This window comes from Cherax quadricarinatus, unplaced genomic scaffold, assembly GCF_038502225.1.
Source record: "Cherax quadricarinatus isolate ZL_2023a unplaced genomic scaffold, ASM3850222v1 Contig114, whole genome shotgun sequence".
Classification (NCBI taxonomy): Eukaryota; Metazoa; Arthropoda; class Malacostraca; order Decapoda; family Parastacidae; genus Cherax; species Cherax quadricarinatus.
In genome coordinates, this window is record NW_027195140.1 from 282,063 (window position 1) to 300,179 (window position 18,117).

General features: G+C 43.6%; 1 protein-coding gene across 1 annotated transcript in view; it reads left to right on the forward strand.

The window, feature by feature from the left end:
* The window catches only part of LOC128698360 (sodium/hydrogen exchanger 9B2-like), a 153,602-nt gene extending 143,043 nt beyond the window's left edge, over nt 1–10,559 (forward strand). Inside the window, exon 6 of the mRNA XM_070080056.1 lies at nt 10,449–10,559. Coding sequence (XP_069936157.1) covers nt 10,449–10,544 — 96 coding nt within the window. The 3' untranslated portion in view covers nt 10,545–10,559. The remainder of the gene's footprint in view (nt 1–10,448) is intronic.
* Nucleotides 10,560–18,117: the final 7,558 nt, after the last annotated feature.

Genomic DNA, 18,117 nt, shown 5'->3' on the forward strand with positions numbered 1-18,117 from the left:
TAGACTCTAGGGACCCGAGATTTTCCAGTGACAACTTGTTTCATTGAGCTCTTCATTATATCAAGGGAACTGTCATAGGACACTCTTGATTTGTTGGTGAGAAGATTGGATGGTCAAGGGACAGCATTCTACTTACTGCTTGCTCGGAGCCGGCATAGAACCCTTCGTTTTCATTAATACATGTTGTTTAATTGTGGCATTTATATGTGGCATTTTGCCAAGAAGAGGTGTTGGTAATGAATGGTTGTCCAGAGCAATTGGTATTAATTGTTGGCTGGATAAATACTGTAAGGATAATGCAGTACCATTCATTGACAACTGGGACAACTTCTATGGCCGAAATGACATGTATGCCAGGGATGGGGTTCACTTATCCAGGGCAGGTGTGGGTTTTCTAGCTAACTCAGTTGAGGGGGTTGTTAGGACTTTAAACTAGGATTAGTTATAGGTATGGGTTTTTGCAGGAAAACTGTGAAGTCGCAGGGTAGTAATATGAGTACTAGGAGAACTAGTAATAGGCAAAATGAGGTGGATATTGGAAAGCCAGTGGCACTAATTGACAAGGACAGTAATAGGTTTAGTGGAATAATGGAAAAAAGCAGGAAGGGTAAAGAGAGAGGAGGGTCATTAAAAGTTTATTACACAAATAGTCGCAGTGCTAGGAATAAGATGGGCGAGTTGAGACTAGTTGCTAGTGCAGGTAACATAGATGTATTTGCCATTACTGAGACGTGGTTTAATTCAAAAAGTCGGGACATGCCTGCAGAATGTCACATTCAGGGTTTTAAATTGTTCCAAGTAGATAGAAGTATCGGGAAGGGGGGTGGGGTGGCATTGTATGTCCGAGATCGCTTGAACTGTTGCATTAAAACGGGTATTAAGTCTGAAGTAACACATACAGAGTCTGTTTGGATAGAATTTTCAGAGGGGCATGAAAAATTAATTTTAGGTGTGATATACCGTCCCCCAAATTTAGATAGGGACCAAGGGAGACTACTATGGGAGGAAATTGTAAGGGCCACAAGGCACGATAATGTAGTAATTCTAGGAGACTTTAACTTTAGTCATATTGATTGGAATTTCTTGACTGGGAATTTAGAATCATACGATTTCTTAGAAGTAGTTCAGGATTGTTTTTTGAAGCAGTTTGTGACAGAACCTACAAGGGGAAATAACCTGCTTGACTTAGTTCTGGCAAACAATGAATCCCTTGTTAATAATTTAGAAGTTTCAGAGGAACTGGGTGCTAGCGACCACAAATCAATTACATTTAGAATTGAATGGAAGTATGATAGTAGGGATAACTCAGTAACAGTCCCAGATTTTCGCTTAGCAGATTACGATGGGCTTAGAGAACACTTATCATCTGTTGACTGGGGTAACGAAGAGAGCTATCAATATGACAGTTTTCTGAACACAATACATGCTGCTCAAAGAACGTTTATCCCTTATAAGGAAATTAGATCAAATAGAAATGACCCTAAATGGATGAATAATAGGCTGAAATATCTACTAGGGCATAAGAAAGGAATTTATAGGCGTATCAAAAGAGGCGAGGGTCATCTTATGAATCAGTATATTGACATTAAGAGGGACATTAAAAAGGGGATAAGAAAAGCTAAAAGGGACTATGAAATTAAAGTTGCTAGGGATTCTAAAACTAATCCAAAAAGTTTTTTCCAGGTATATAGAACAAAAGTCAGAGATAAGATAGGTCCCCTTAAAAATAACTATGGGCATCTTACTGACAAAGAGAATGAAATGTGCTCGATTTTAAATAATTATTTTCTCTCGGTTTTTACACAGGAAGACACTAATAATATTCCGGTAATTAATTTTTATAGTGGATCAGAAGAAGATAAATTATGTAACATCACAGTCACTAGTGAAATGGTTGTGAAGCAGATAGACCGACTGAAGCAAAACAAGTCACCGGGTCCTGATGAGGTTTTTTCAAGGGTTCTTAAGGAATGCAAAATGGAAGTCTGTGAACCATTAACTAATATTTTTAATTTATCTCTTCAAACAGGTGTAGTGTCTGATATGTGGAAGATGGCTAATGTAATTCCTATTTTTAAAACAGGGGACAAGTCGTTACCGTCAAATTACCGCCCAATAAGCCTGACGTCAATTGTAGGCAAATTACTAGAGTCAATTATAGCTGAGATTATAAGAAGCCATCTCGATAAGCATAGCTTGATTAATGATACTCAGCATGGATTCACAAGAGGCCGGTCTTGTCTAACTAATTTATTAACTTTCTTCAGTAAAGCTTTTGAGGCTGTTGACCACGATAAAGAATTTGATATTATTTACTTAGATTTTAGTAAGGCATTTGATAGAGTTCCGCACCAAAGACTGTTGAAGAAAGTAGCAGCTCATGGCATTGGGGGAAGGGTGCTCTCGTGGATCGAATCATGGCTCACAGACAGGAAGCAAAGAGTGTCCATAAATGGGGTTAAATCCGAGTGGGGATCAGTAACAAGTGGCGTTCCACAGGGATCAGTCTTGGGCCCGTTGTTGTTTATAATATATATCAATGATCTTGATGAAGGAATTACTAGTGATATGAGCAAATTCGCCGATGACACGAAGATAGGTAGGATAATTGATTCAAACGTAGATGTTAGGGAACTTCAGGAGGATTTAGACAAACTCTACTCTTGGTCAGAAAAGTGGCAGATGCAGTTCAATGTAGATAAATGCAAGGTTCTGAAGCTCGGGAGTGTCCATAACCCTAGCACTTATAAGTTAAATAATGTAGAACTTAACCATACAGATTGCGAAAAGGACTTGGGGGTTATGGTAAGCAGCAACCTTAAACCAAGACAGCAATGCCTAAGCATACGTAATAAGGCAAATAGATTACTGGGATTTATATCAAGAAGTGTAAGCAACAGAAGTCCAGAGGTCATACTGCAGCTTTATACATCATTAGTAAGGCCTCACCTAGATTATGCAGCTCAATTCTGGTCGCCATATTACAGAATGGACATAAATTCGTTAGAAAACATTCAGCGTAGGATGACTAAATTAATACATAGCATTAGAAATCTTCCTTATGAAGAAAGATTGAAGACTCTTAAGTTACATTCACTTGTTAGACGAAGAATGAGGGGAGACCTGATCGAAGTGTATAAGTGGAAGATAGGTATTAATAAAGGGGATATTAACAAGGTCTTGAGGATATCTCTCCAAGAGAGAACCCGCAGTAATGGATTTAAATTAGATAAGTTTAGATTTAGAAAGGACATAGGAAAGTATTGGTTTGGAAATAGGGTAGTAGATGAGTGGAACAGTCTACCTAGTTGGGTTATTGAGGCTAGGACTTTGGGTAGTTTCAAATTTAGGTTGGATAAATACATGAGTGGGATGGGTTGGATTTGAGTTGGACTTGCACATCAGAGCTTATTTCTTGGGTAGCATTGAAAATTGGGTAGGTCAAATGTTTGTTAGTGGGATGAATTGTAAAGGACCTGCCTAGTATGGGCCAACAGGCCTGCTGCAGTGTTCCTCCTTTCTTATGTTCTTATGTTCTTATGTTTAAGTAGGGATCGAGCCCTCTGGTTTATTTACAGTTTGAGCGGAACAGGAATTGAACCCTCCGTTTTCTTTAATACCCGTTTCATTTCCCCTGATAGTTTAAGTTATTCTTGCAAGCATGGAGGAATACCAGTTTTGGATGAACGCTGGAAGTAAGTTAGGAATAACAGGGAAAAATTTAGAATCTTTCATTAGTGCTAAAATCCAGGAAAGACTTGAAAGAGAGAGAATAGAAAGAGAAAGAGAGGATAAAAAGGAAAGAGATCGAATTGAAAGAGAAAACCAAGATAGACAGTTAGAAAGAGAGAGACAAGACAAAAAAGAGCGTGATAGACTTGATCGTGAGGAAAGAGCTAAAGTACATGAGGAACAAGTTAAATTAAGGGAACTTGAGGAAAGAGCAAAGGATAGAGAATATGAGTTAAGGGAGAGAGAAAAGGATCGCGAGCTCGAACAAGCTCGCCTTGAATTAGAGAATAAAAAGTTAACTTTCTCACAACAGCAATTAGATGAAGGAGTAATGGAACAACGTGCAGCTAGTGCACATATTCCAACACCTAATTTACCTCCCTTCACAGAGGGGGAAGACATAACTTCATACATTATCAGGTTTGAAAATACCGCTACCCTCTGTGAATGGCCTGCTGACACCTGGGCTACCAGGTTAGGAATGTTATTTTCTGGTACCGCTTTGAATATCTATGTAACTTTGTCGCAGGATATCATATGTAATTATAACCTACTGAAGAAGGCAATCCTTAAAGCATATCAAAAAACCACTAATTCTTACAGGAAAGATTTCAGGTATGCCACCTTACAGCCTGGCCAGAACTTTCAGCAGTTACAGGTAACACTCGTTTGTTCGACTTTTGGATAGAGAGTTCAGGAATTGATCGCAGTTATGAATCTCTTAGAGTCTTCATGGTTGCTGACCACTTCCTGACAGCTCTTCCCCATCAGATACGAACATTCATCAGAGAACGTAACCTGATTAAAGCTGAGGAAGTTGCTGAGGCTGCTGACCTGTATGATGAGGCTCACAATTCCTTTAAAGACCTAAAGGGATCGAACCTTAAGGGTAAGGGTTCATCAGACCTTAAGAAATCAAAGCCTCTAGTCTAGTGGAAAGTAAAATGACTTCTTTTATTCATGTTTGTCATTTGTGTGGTGTTAAGGGACATAAACGTCCAGATTGTCCTAACAAGGTCCAGAAAGTTGGAAGATGTTTTAAAGACTGGAATGACCAAGCACCCTTCTGTTCAGGAACAGTTAATGGACTTAATGTATCTACCATTTTACGAGACACTGGATGCACATGTATAGTCATTTCTGATAAGCTGTTCCCTAATCTTAAAAAAACTCATTCCTCTGCTATACTTTCAGACTACTTGGGCCATACAGACACTTTCCCTACCATCCGTTGTTACATTAGGTCTAAATGGTTCACAGGTTGGTCTGAAGCCGTACTAGCTCCCATCACTTCTTGCTCCGAACTAATAGGTAATGTAAAAGGTGCCATTCTTCCTTCTGGGGTTGACCTTTCAGCACCAAAGATGGACATAAGTGTTTCAGATCCTCTTCCTGTAGAGTCAGAGAAGCCCCTCGAAAGTTCAGATGAGACAATGTCTCGCGAGATTCATGTGGGATTAAAAACCAGTGATGCTACTCTCGAAAGCGAGGAAGTAGGATCACCGGTTCACTTGTTAGATGAAGGTGAAGTTATCACCTCCGATACCATAAATATCTTGACTAGGGCTCCTACCAAAGCCCAGGCTTCTCCTACTGTCCATCCTTTGATTTTCCCTGACTCTAAGCCTTTAGATATATCGAAGGACTCCTTTGTCAATTTACAACGTAATTCCCCTTCTCTTCAGAATTGCCATAATGCTGCTAAACAAAATCAAGTGATCCAAAGGAAAAACTTTTCATATAAATTTGAATATATAAAAGGTATCTTGTACAAGTCAGTATTCAAATTAAATTCAGATGAGATAGACTATTCCATCTTAGTTGTTCCAAGTCAATGCAGAGAAACTGTTCTTAAAATGGCTTATGACCTGCCAGTGGCCGGACATTTCTCGCATCGTAAAACCTTAAATAAAATTAGGGAAACCTATTTTTGGCCAAAAATGTCCTCAGATGTCACTACCTATTGTAGATCGTGTAAAGTTTGCCAACTGTCATCCTCCCGAGGTACCAGGCGAGTACCTATGGTCAAAATGCCAGTCTTTAGGGTACCTTTTGAAAGAGTAGCTATTGACATCGTTGGTCCTTTATCTCCACTTTCCTCTGGGGGACATCGATATATATTAACATTAGTTGATTATGCTTCGAGTTTCCCTGAAGCCGTTCCCTTAAAGACCATAACTACTACAGAGGTGGCTGAAGCCCTTTTGTCCATCTTCTCCAGAGTGGGCATCCCTACAGAAATTTTGTCTGACCGTGGGACACAATTCACATCTGACTTAATGCAACATCTATACCAACTTCTGGGAGTGAAGCCTCTCTTCACCACACCCTATCATCCCAGCTGTAATGGGAGGATTGAGCACCAGCATTCGATTCTCAAGTCCATTTTAAGGAAACTTTGCTCCCTTAAACCTAAGGAGTGGCATCGTTACCTACCCTGTGCTTTGTTTGCCATGAGGGAAGTTCCCAGTGACTCTTTGGGGTTTTCACCTTTTGAACTTCTCTATGGTAGACAGGCCAGAGGCCCATTGTCCATCCTTCATGACTTATGGACTAATGAGGAGGTAAATGCTGAGGTTCAGTCTTCTTACCAGTTTCTCCTTGACCTTAGATCCAAACTTGAGGAGACCTCTGACATAGTTTCGAAAAACCTAAGCTTGTCAATGGACCAGTACAAAACCTATTTTGATTCCAAAAGTCAGAGAAGTTTTAAAGTAAGAGATGAAGTTCTGGTACTTTTGCCTATCAAGTCAAATAAATTATTAGTAGCATGGAAAGGTCCATATAAAGTATTAAAAATTTGTGGGAAAGTTGACTACCTCATAGAAGTCAAGGGGAAACCTAAGCTTTATCATATCAACATCCTTAAGAAATATTACCGAAGAAATTCTGTTAACTGCCTTAACAACTTTGACTTAGTTTTTCCACACGAACTTGATAAGACAACTGAAGAATGTAAGGTGTGCATAATTGACACCTCTAACTTAGACTATGATGAAGAACTACATGGCTTGGTGACTCTTGACCACTCGGGCGCAACCAACATTAATATTAATTAATGAATCTTTGGAAGACCATAAGAGACATGAACTACTTCAATGTGTGAGTAACTTTTCAGACGTCTTTACTGATATTCCAGGTGTTACCTCCACGGTAGTCCATAAGATTGACTTATTGACGGACAATCCTATCAAACGGAAATTATACCCAGTTCCAGTGCACCTTAGGGATGCATTTGACCGAGAGGTAGACAAATTATTAAAACTAAAGATCATTGAACCTTCAGTATCTGCATATTGCTCACCAGTAGTCATGGTTAAGAATGAGGATAATTCATATAGACTTGCTATTGACTTCAGAGGCCTTAATGCTATAACTCGGTGGGATGCTGAGCCTATGCCCTTAATAGATAGCGATCTACACAAATTTTATGACTCTTCCTTCTTTTCAGAGATTGATATTGCGCAGGCATATCATCAGGTAATGTTAGATCCTTCGTCTAAGCAGTACACCGCTTTTCCTACACACCAAGGACTGATGCAGTATAGAACTATGCCCTTCGGTTTGGTAACTGCCTGTGCTACCTACGTGAGACTGATGAGAAAGGTCTTGGGTAATATGCCAAATGTTTCAGTTTATTTTGATAACATTTACGTAATGACATCTATGTGGGGCGAACATATCCAAACATTAACATCAGTTTTGCGTAGGTTACGCTCACATGGCCTCACTGCCAAGCCGAAGAAATGCTTCCTTGGGTATAACAAGATTAGATATCTTGGACTGATACTTTCTAATAACACTCTGCAGCCTCTCCCCAGTAAGATCAAAGCTTTATTAGAATTTAACTTCCCCAAAACCAAGAAGCTCATGCGAAGCTTTCTTGGTTCTGTAAATTTTTATGCACGGTTTATCCCGAACCTTACTGATCTTACAGGCATCTTATTCGACTTCCTTAAAAAGTCTGTGAAGGAAGCTCTTGAACTTTCTGACGTAGCTCGGGAAAAGTTTAATGAGATTAAAAGTATCTTTTCGAAAGACCCAATACTTAAGTTTCCAGATATTAATAAAACATTTTCTTTGAGAACTGGTGCCTCCAATACTGGCTTAGGTGCAGTGTTACTACAATACCATGATGGTACTCTCTTCCCTGTATGCTTCCTAAGCCGGAAACTCCTTCCCGCAGAAACAAGATACTCCACAATAGAAAAGGAATGTTTAGCCCTTGTGTGGGGTATCTCCAAACTTAAATTTTATTTGCTGGGAAAAGAATTCATTTTAGAAACGGACCACAAACCTTTGATATACCTAGAAACTTTTAAGGGAACCAACAGTCGCCTCTTGAGGTGGACATCAGCACTCCAGGCTTTTAAGTTCCATATTGTGTAGATCAATGGTTCATCCAGTTATTTCTCTGACTGGTTAAGTCGTGACAGTCAGTAGAAGATTTGTTGCCTTACACGACTTCCATATGTTAGAACTTTTTCCTCACCTATTCCTCTTATACTCCTTGACTATAAGTCTTGGTATGGGGGAGTGTGAGGGAAAAGTTCAATAGATAGGAGTAGCGAGGGAGTATATAGTAACAATAGTTTCATTGCCGGCTACTAGTTAAGGTAGGGTAAGTCAAGCTCCCACTTTTCCCGCCTTTCTTCCCCCTCCCCGAAAGTGATAGTTTCATTGCCGGCTACTAGTTAAGGTAGGGTAAGTCAAGCTCCCACTTTTTCCCGCCTTTTTTTCCCCCTCCCTGAAAGTGATAGTTTGACTGCCGGCTGCTTGTTAAGGTAGGGTCAGTCTAGCTCCCGCTATCCCTTTCCCTCCCTCCCTCTTCCCCCCCCCGAAAGGTGACGTGTGGGGCTCTGGTCAAACAGTAAATCACTAGACTCACAGCTCCCAGCTCTACTGTAAGTACATGCCTGCCTTGTATTCTAGTGGATTTATTGGTTGAAAGCTTCACTTTTGACCAATAATAAACTTAGTCCTTTCAGTCTTGCTCTAGGTTGACTGTTGTAACAATCACCACATCTTATAGGTATTGTACTTATCATGGAGAGTGATTATTTAAGCAGTGGGTAACCTGTCTATCTTTTCAGCTTGGATGACAGAGAGGGTCACCTGTCAATCAACGAGAAGAACTGATGGAGAAGGACTAACGTCCAGAGACTTCCCCATTTTGGATTTAATTACCTGTGCACCTGTATGAAATTGCAGGACGTAACCCCACATCATTGCAGCGGTAAAGAACATGCTTTCCTGTCATCGGGATAGAATACTCACGGCGATACTCTGTGAAGAACTAGCCGGTGGTGGTCACCAACACTTGCGACTCCCCCCCCCCACATCAGCAACGGCTAAGATTTCAACAACACGAAGTGTCACCAACACCAGACACCCCTATATATATTAGCGTTGATTTCAAATGTTATTTTATTCATTTCATTTTTCATTTTTCTTTCAAATAGGATATACCTTTCATGTTTTATTGTTTTATGTTTGCTTTAATAAATAATAAAGTGTTTATCTTTGTGAATTATTATTTCTTTTTCTATTCATTAATTTTCCTGAGGAGGAGCCAGCTTTGTTAATACTGTCTGAAGTTATTACAGAGCTGAGTAAGCCTTCACAGGAGCTAGGAGCCCACAAATGAGCTAGGAGCTCACAAGGGAGCTAGGAGCCCACATAGGGTAGTAACAAGAAGACAGAGGGGAGGAAATAATATTAATGGACCAAATACCCAAGGCAGAAGAAAGAAAACCCAAGGGAGGGGGAGGAAAGAGGAAAGGGGAAAAGGGAGAAGTGAAAAAAAAAAACAGTTTAAGTCACGGGTGTTCTGATGTTCTGAGCATTTCACAGTGTAAATGATCCAAGTCGGACCGAAACGTGGTAGTAAGCTCCTCTCTCCTATATCTGGGTTTTCTGTTGTATGTATCAAAGAATTTTATGGTTCATGGTGGGCAGGTGCAAATTTTGTTGGATTCCATTCAGTAATTTAAAATTTTCATCAAGACAAAGAGTCTAAACTAATAGTTGTCTTCCCTCTTATAGATTACACCAGCGTTAATATTTTGACTCTAGAAAAATTAGGCATTTTTTATTTATTGACTTAAAATAATTATTCATTAAATAATATTGGCAAATTGAAACTTTTGGAGGTCAGTAACGATATGAACCTTGATTTCTGGAAAGCCGCACCAGCATTTAAAATTTGAAGCCGATCATGTGAGGCATTCTCCAGTTATCACTGGATTCCAGCGATTCAGTGACACGATTGCCAGCTAGCAAGATACCATAGGTGCATGTTGAGTCTTTTCATATGAAGTAAAGTCAAATATATTAACATGATTTAGCGGGAATCAATATTTCAAGCAAATTTTACACATATTATTGGTAGATGTGTTCCTCCGTCGACAAATTAGGAGGTATCTTTATGAAAGGTTTGAAGCTACACCGAAGAGGATTTTGAAAGTTATCAGAGCCATTCCAAGTGGCTGAGAAGGGGTGTTGCACTTTGGTCAAGGGAAACTGCACTTGTGAATTTTTCCTAGAATTAGGGCATAGTTACCGTACATCAGATGAGCCATTTTGGTGTTTTGAGCAAAATAAAAATGAAAGTTGGCGGAAAGAATAAAAGGAAAAAAAATCTAGTAACTAGTTAATGGTCAAACGTCTGAGCTTCATAATTAGGAAATAATTTTCTTTGGTTTTTACCACTTCAGGATCCTGATGTTTGTGCTAACTACCGATTTATGTGGGATATCTTCCAGCCGATGGTCTTTGCTTTAATTGGAGCCGAAATTGATGTAAGACAATGATTGATGTTTTGTTTTGTTAGTAAATTTGTTATTGAATACCTTGACCTTGATCTTTGTTGTATGATGAACCGTTAAATAGTACCGGCACCCAGAGGATTGGGAGGCCTGGCAAGACAGGTGTTTAAGAACACGTGACGTGCGGGTAGCTGAAGGTGTTATGTTGCATCACGATATCAGTAATATCTGGCTTACCCGAGCTGGATCAAGTCTTTGGTAACACGTAAATCCTTTTCATGTAAAACAAAATTTTATTTTTATTATTCCCAATTTTGGAGTTAAAATTAGTGTTTTTAAGTGTTTTCTGTCTAAGCTATACAGGATTTTTTTTCAGGTGCCCCACATCATTATTTCATATTCATTCTTAATTTAAAATTTTATGAACGACTTTGAAGCATTTTGATTCCATGTATCAAAAGGTCATTATTAAGAATAAATGTACCTTTCTTTTGTTATTAAGGGGACCTTCTGATTATATACTTTTATGTAAATGTGACCAGCGTCGAGTATATGTCCACTCCACCATCCTACTGGTTCTGTCGAGTATATGTCCACTCCACCATCCTACTGGCTGCGTCGAGTATACGTCCGCTCCACCATCCTACTGGATGCGTCGAGTATATGTTCACTCCACAATCCTACTGGCTGCGTCGAGTATATGTCCACTCCACCATCCTACTGGCTGCTTCGAGTATATGTTCACTCCACCATCCTACTGGCTGCGTCGAGTATATGTCCACTCCACCATCCTACTGGCTGCGTCGAGTATATGTCCACTCCACCATCTTACTGGCTGCGTCGAGCATATGTCCACTCCACCATCCTACTGGCTGCGTCGAGTATATGTCCACTCCACCATCCTACTGGCTGCGTCGAGTATATGTCCACTCCATCATCTTACTGGCTGCGTCGAGTATATGTCCACTCCACCATCCTACTGGCTGCGTCGAGTATATGTCCACTCCACCATCTTACTGGCTGCGTCGAGTATTTGTCCACTCCACCATCCTACTGGCTGCGTCGAGTATATGTCCACTCCACCATCCTACTGGCTGCGTCGAGTATATGTCCACTCCACCATCCTACTGGCTGCGTCGAGTATATGTCCACTCCACCATCCTACAGGCTGCGTCGAGTATATGTCCACTCCACCATTCTACTGCCTGCGTCGAGTATATGTCCACTCCACCATTCTACTGGCTGCGTCGAGTATATGTCCACCCCACCATTCTACTGGCTGCGTCGAGTATATGTCCACTAGACCATTCTACTGGCTGCGTCGAGTATATGTCCACTCCACCATCTTACTGGCTGCGTCGAGTATATGTCCACTCCACCATCCTACTGGCTGCGTCGAGTATATGTCCACTCCACCATCCTACTGGCTGCGTCGAGTATATGTCCACTCCACCATCTTACTGGCTGTGTCGAGTATATGTCCACTCCACCATCCTACTGGCTGCGTCGAGTATATGTCCACTCCATCATCCTACTGGCTGCGTCGAGTATATGTCCATTCCACCATCCTACTGGCTGCGTCGAGTATATGTCCACTCCACCATTCTACTGGCTGCGACGAGTATATGTCCACTCCACCATTCTACTGGCTGCGTCGAGTATATGTCCACTCCACCATCATACTGGCAGCGTCGAGTATATGTCCACTCCACCATCTTACTGGCTGCGTCGAGTATATGTCCACTCCACCATCCTACTGGCTGCGTCGAGTATATGTCCATTCCACCATCTTACTGGCAGCGTCGAGTATATGTCTACTCCACCATCCTACTGGCTGCGTCGAGTATATGTCCACTCCACCATTCTACTGGCTGCGTCGAGTATATGTCCACTCCACCATCCTACTGGCTGCGTCGAGTATATGTCCACTCCACCATTCTACTGGCTGCGTCGAGTATATGTCCACTCTACCATTCTACTGGCTGCATCGAGTATATGTCCACTCCACCATTCTACTGGCTGCGTTGAGTATATGTCCACTCCACCATTCTACTGGCTGTATCGAGTACATGTTCTCTGCACATCTTACTTGCTGCGTCGAGTACATGTCCACTCGACCATCTTACTGGCTGCTTCGAGCACATATTCACTCAACATCTTACTGGCGTCATCGAGTGCATATCCACTACCATTTTACTGGCTGTGTCGAGTACATGCCCACTCTTCCATCTTACTGGCTGACTCGAGTACGTTGCATTGTACATGCTCACTCCGCCATCTTTCTGGCTGCGTCGAGTATATGTCCACTCCACCATCTTTCTGGCTGCGTCGAGTATATGTCCACTCCATCCTACTGGCTGCGTCGAGTATATGTCCACTCCACAATCTTACTGGCAGCGTCGAGTACTGGCTGCGTCGAGTATATGTCCACTCCACCATCCACTGGCTGCGTCTCTCTCCACCATCTTACTGGCTGTCCACTCCACCATCTTACTGGATCGAGTATATGTCCACTCCACCATCCTACGAGTATGTGTCCACTCCACCATCTTACTGGCAGCGTCGAGTATATGTACTGGCTGCGCCGAGTATATGTCCACTCCACCATTCTACTGGCTCCGAGTATATGTCCATCAAATTTTACTGGCTGCGTCGAGTATATGTCCACTCCACCATCTTGGCTGCTGGTCCACTCCTCCATTCTACTGCGTCGAGTATATGTCCACTCCACTGGCTGCGTCCATCCTACTGGCTGCGTCGAGTATATGTCCACTCCACCATCCTACTGGCTGCGTCGAGTATATGTCCACTCCACCATTCTACTGACTGCGTCGAGTATATGTCCACTCCACCATTCTACTTACTGCGTCGAGTATATGTCCACTCCACCATTCTACTGGCTGCGTCGAGTATATGTCCACTCCACCATTCTACTGGCTGCGTCGAGTATATGTCCACTCCACCATTCTACTGGCTGCGTCGAGTATATGTCCACTCCACCATCTTATTGGCTGTGTCGAGTATATGTCCACTCCACCATCCTACTGGCTGCGTCGAGTATATGTCCACTCCACCATCTTACTGGCAGCGTCGAGTATATGTCCACTCCACAATCTTACTGGCTGCGTCGAGTATATGTCCACTCCACCATCCTACTGGCTGCGTCGAGTATATGTCCACTCCACCATTCTACTGGCTACGTCGAATATGTCCACTCCACCATCCTACTGGCAGCGTCGACTATATGTGCTCTCCACCATCTTACTGGCAGCGTCGAGTATATCTCCACCCCACCATCTTACTGGTTGCGTCGAGTATATGTCCACTCCAAATTCCTACTGGAAGCGAAGAGTATATGTCCACTCCACCATCCTACTGCCTGCGTCGAGTATATGTCCACTAAACCATCCTATTGGCTGCGTCGAGAATATGTCCACTCCACCATCCTACTGGCAGCGTCGAGTATATGTGCACTCCACCATCTTACTGGCAGCGTCGAGTATATGTCCACCCCACCATCTTACTGGTTACGTCGAGTATATGTCCACTCCCAAATCCTACTGGCAGCGTCGAGTATATGTCCACTCCACTATCCTACTGGCTGCGTCGAGTATATGTCCACTCCATCATTCTACTGGCTGTGTCGAGTATATGTCCACTCCACCATTCTACTGGCCGCGTCGAGTATATGTCCACTCCACCAATCTACTGGCTGCGACGAGTATATGTCCACTCCACCATCCTACTGGCAGCGTCGAGTATATGTGCACTCCATATTACTGGCAGCGTCGAGTATATGTCCACCCAACATTTTTACTGGTTGCGTCGAGTATATGTCCACTCCAAAATCCTACTGGCAGCGTCGAGCATATGTCCACTCCAACATCCTACTTGCTGCGTCGAGTATATGTCCACTCCACCATCCTACTGGCTGCGTCGAGTATATGTCCACTCCACCATCAAACTGGCAGCGTCGAGAATATGTGCACTCCACCATCTTACTGGCAGCGTCGAGTATATGTCCACCCCACCATCTTACTAGATGCGTCGAGTATATGTCCACTCCAAAATCCTACTGGCAGCGTTCAGTTTATGTCCACTTCACCATCCTACAAGCTACGTCAAGTATATGTCCACTCCATCATTCTACTGGCTGTGTCGAGTATATGTCCACTCCATCATTCTACTGGCTTCGTCGAGTATATGTCCACTCCACAATTCTACTGGCTTCGTCGAGTATATGTCCACTCCACCATCCTACTGGCTGCGTCGAGTATATGTCCACTCCACCATCCTACTGGCTGCGTCGAGTATTTGTCCACTCCACCATTCTACTGGCTGCATCGAGTATATGTCCACTCCACCATTCTACTGGCTGCGTCGAGTATATGTCCATTCCATCATTTTGCTGGCTGCGTCGAGTATATGTCCACTCCACCATCCTACTGGCTGCGTCGAGTATATGTCCACTCCACCATTCTACTGGCTGCATCGAGTATATTTCCACTCCACCATTCTACTGGCTGCGTCGAGTATATTTCCACTCCATCATTTTGCTGGCTGCATCCAGTATATGTCCACTCCACCATTCTACTGGGTGCGACGAGCATATGTCCACTCCACCATCCTACTAGCTGCGTCGAGTTTATGTCTACTCAACCATTCTACTAACTGCGTCGAGTATATGTTCACTCCACAATCCTACTGGCTGCGTCGAGTATATGTCCACTTCACCATTCTACTGGCTGCGTCAAGTATACGTCCACTCCACCATCCTACTGGCTGCGTCGAGTACATGTCCACTCCACCATTCTACTGGCTGTGTCGAGTATATGTCCACTCCACCATTCTACTGGCTGCGTCGAGTATATGCCCACTCCACCATCCTACTGGCTGCGTCGAGTATATGTCCGTTCCACAATCCTACTGGCTGCGTCGAGTATATGTCCACTCCACCATCTTACTGGCTGCATTCAGTATATTTCCACTCCACTCTCCTACTGATTGCGTCGAGTATATGTCCACTCTACCATCTTACTAGCTGCGTCGAGTATATGTCCACTCCACCATCCTACTGGCTGCGTCGAGTATATGTCCACTCCACTATCCTACTGGCTGCGTCGAGTATATGTCCACTCCACAATCTTACTGGCAGTGTCGAGTATATGTCCACTCCACCATCTTACTGGCTGCGTCGAGTATATGTCCACTCCACCATCTTACTGGATGCGTCGAGTATATGTCCACTCCACCATTCTACTGGCTGCGACTAATATACGTCCACTCCACCATCCTACTGGTTGCGTCGAGTATATGTCCAATCCACCATTCTACTGGCTGCGTTGAGTATATGTCCAGTCAACCATTCCACTCGCTGCGTCAAGTATATGTCCACTCCACCATCCTACTAGCCGCATCAAGTATATCTTCACTCCACAATCCTACTGGCTGCGTCGAGTATATGTCCACTTCACCATTCTACTGGCTGCGTCAAGTATATGTCCACTCCACCATCCTACTGGCTGCGTCGAGTACATGTCCTCTCCACCATTCTACTGGCTGTGTCGAGTATATATCCACTCCACCATTCTACTGGCTGCGTCGAGTATATGTCCTCTCCGCCATTCTACAGGCTGCGTCGAGTATATGTCCACTCCACCATCCTACTGGCTGCGTCGAGTATATGTCCACTCTACCATCCTACTGGCTGCGTCGAGTATATGTCCGTTCCACAATCCTACTGGCTGTGTCGAGTATATGTCCAATCCACCATCTTACTGGCTGGGTTCAGTATATTTCCACTCCACCCTCCTACTGATTACGTCGAGTATATGTCCACTCTACCATCATACTAGCTGCGTCGAGTATATGTCCACTCCACCATCCTACTGGCTGCGTCGAGTATATGTCCACTCCACCATCCTACTGGCTGCGTCGAGTATATGTCCACTCCACAATCTTACTGGCAGCGTCAAGTATATGTCCACTCCACCATCTTCCTGGCTGCGTCGAGTATATGTCCACTCCACCATCCTACTGGCTGCGTCGAGTATATGTCCACTCCACCATTCTACTGGCTGCATCGAGTATGTTTCCACTCCACCATTCTACTGGCTGCGTCGAGTATATTTCCACTCCATCATTTTGCTGGCTGCATCCAGTATATGTCCACTCCACCATTCTACTGGGTGCGACGAGCATATGTCCACTCCACCATCCTACTAGCAGCGACGAGTTTATGTCTACTCAACCATTCTACTAACTGCGTCGAGTATATGTCCACTCCACCATTGTACTGGCTGCGTCGAGTATATCTCCACTCCCCCATCCTACTCGCTGCGTCGAATATATGTCCACTCCACCATCTACTGGCTGCGTCGAGTATATGTCCATTCCACCATTCTACTGGCTGCGACTAATATATGTCCACTCCACCATCCTACTGGTTGCGTCGAGTATATGTCCAATCCACCATTCTACTGGCTGCGTTGAGTATATGTCACTTCAACCATTCTACTCGCTGCCTCAAGTATATGTCCACTCCACCATCCAACTGGCCGCATCAAGTATATGTTCACTCCACAATCCTACTGGCTGCGTCGAGTATATGTCCACTGCACCATTCTACTGGCTGCGTCTAGTATACGTCCAATCCACCATCCTACTGGCTGCGTCGAGTAGATGTCCACTCCACCATTCTACTGGCTGCGTCGAGTATATGTCCACTCCACCATTCTACTGGCTGCGTCGAGTATATGCCCACTACACCATTCTACTGGCTGCGTCGAGTATATGTCCACTCCACCATCCTACTGGCTGCGTCGAGTATATGTCCACTCCACCATTCTACTGGCTGCGTCGAGTATATTTCCACTCCACTCTCCTACTGATTGCGTCGAGTATATGTCCACTCTACCACCTTACTAGCTGCGTCGAGTATATGTCCACTCCACCATCTTACTGGCTGCGTCGAGTATATGTCCACTCCATCCTACTGGCTGCGTCGAGTATATGTCCACTCCACAATCTTACTGGCAGCGTCGAGTATATGTCCACTCAACCATCTTACTGGCTGCGTCGAGTATATGTCCACTCCACCATCCTACTGGCTGCGTCGAGTATATGTCCTCTCCACCATCTTACTGGCTGCGTCGAGTATATGTCCACTCCACCATCTTACTGGATGCGACGAGTATATGTCCACTCCACCATCCTACTGGCTGCGTTGAGTATATGTGTCAACCATTCCACTCGCTGCGTCAAGTATATGTCCACTCCACCATCCTACTGGCCGCATCGAGTATATGTTCACTCCACCATCCTACTGGCTGCGTCGAGTATATGTCCACTTCCCCATTCTACTGGCTGCGTCGAGTATATGTCCACTCCACCATTCTACTGGCTGCATCGAGTATATGTCCACTCCACCATTTTACTGGCTGCATCGAATATATGTCCACTCCACCATTCTACTGGCAGCGTCGAGTATATGTCCACTCCACCACTCAACTGGCAGCGTCGAGTATATGTCCACCCCACCATCTTACTGGTTGCGTCGAGTATATGTCCACTCCAAAATCCCACTGGCAGCGTCGAGTATATGTCCACTCCACCATCC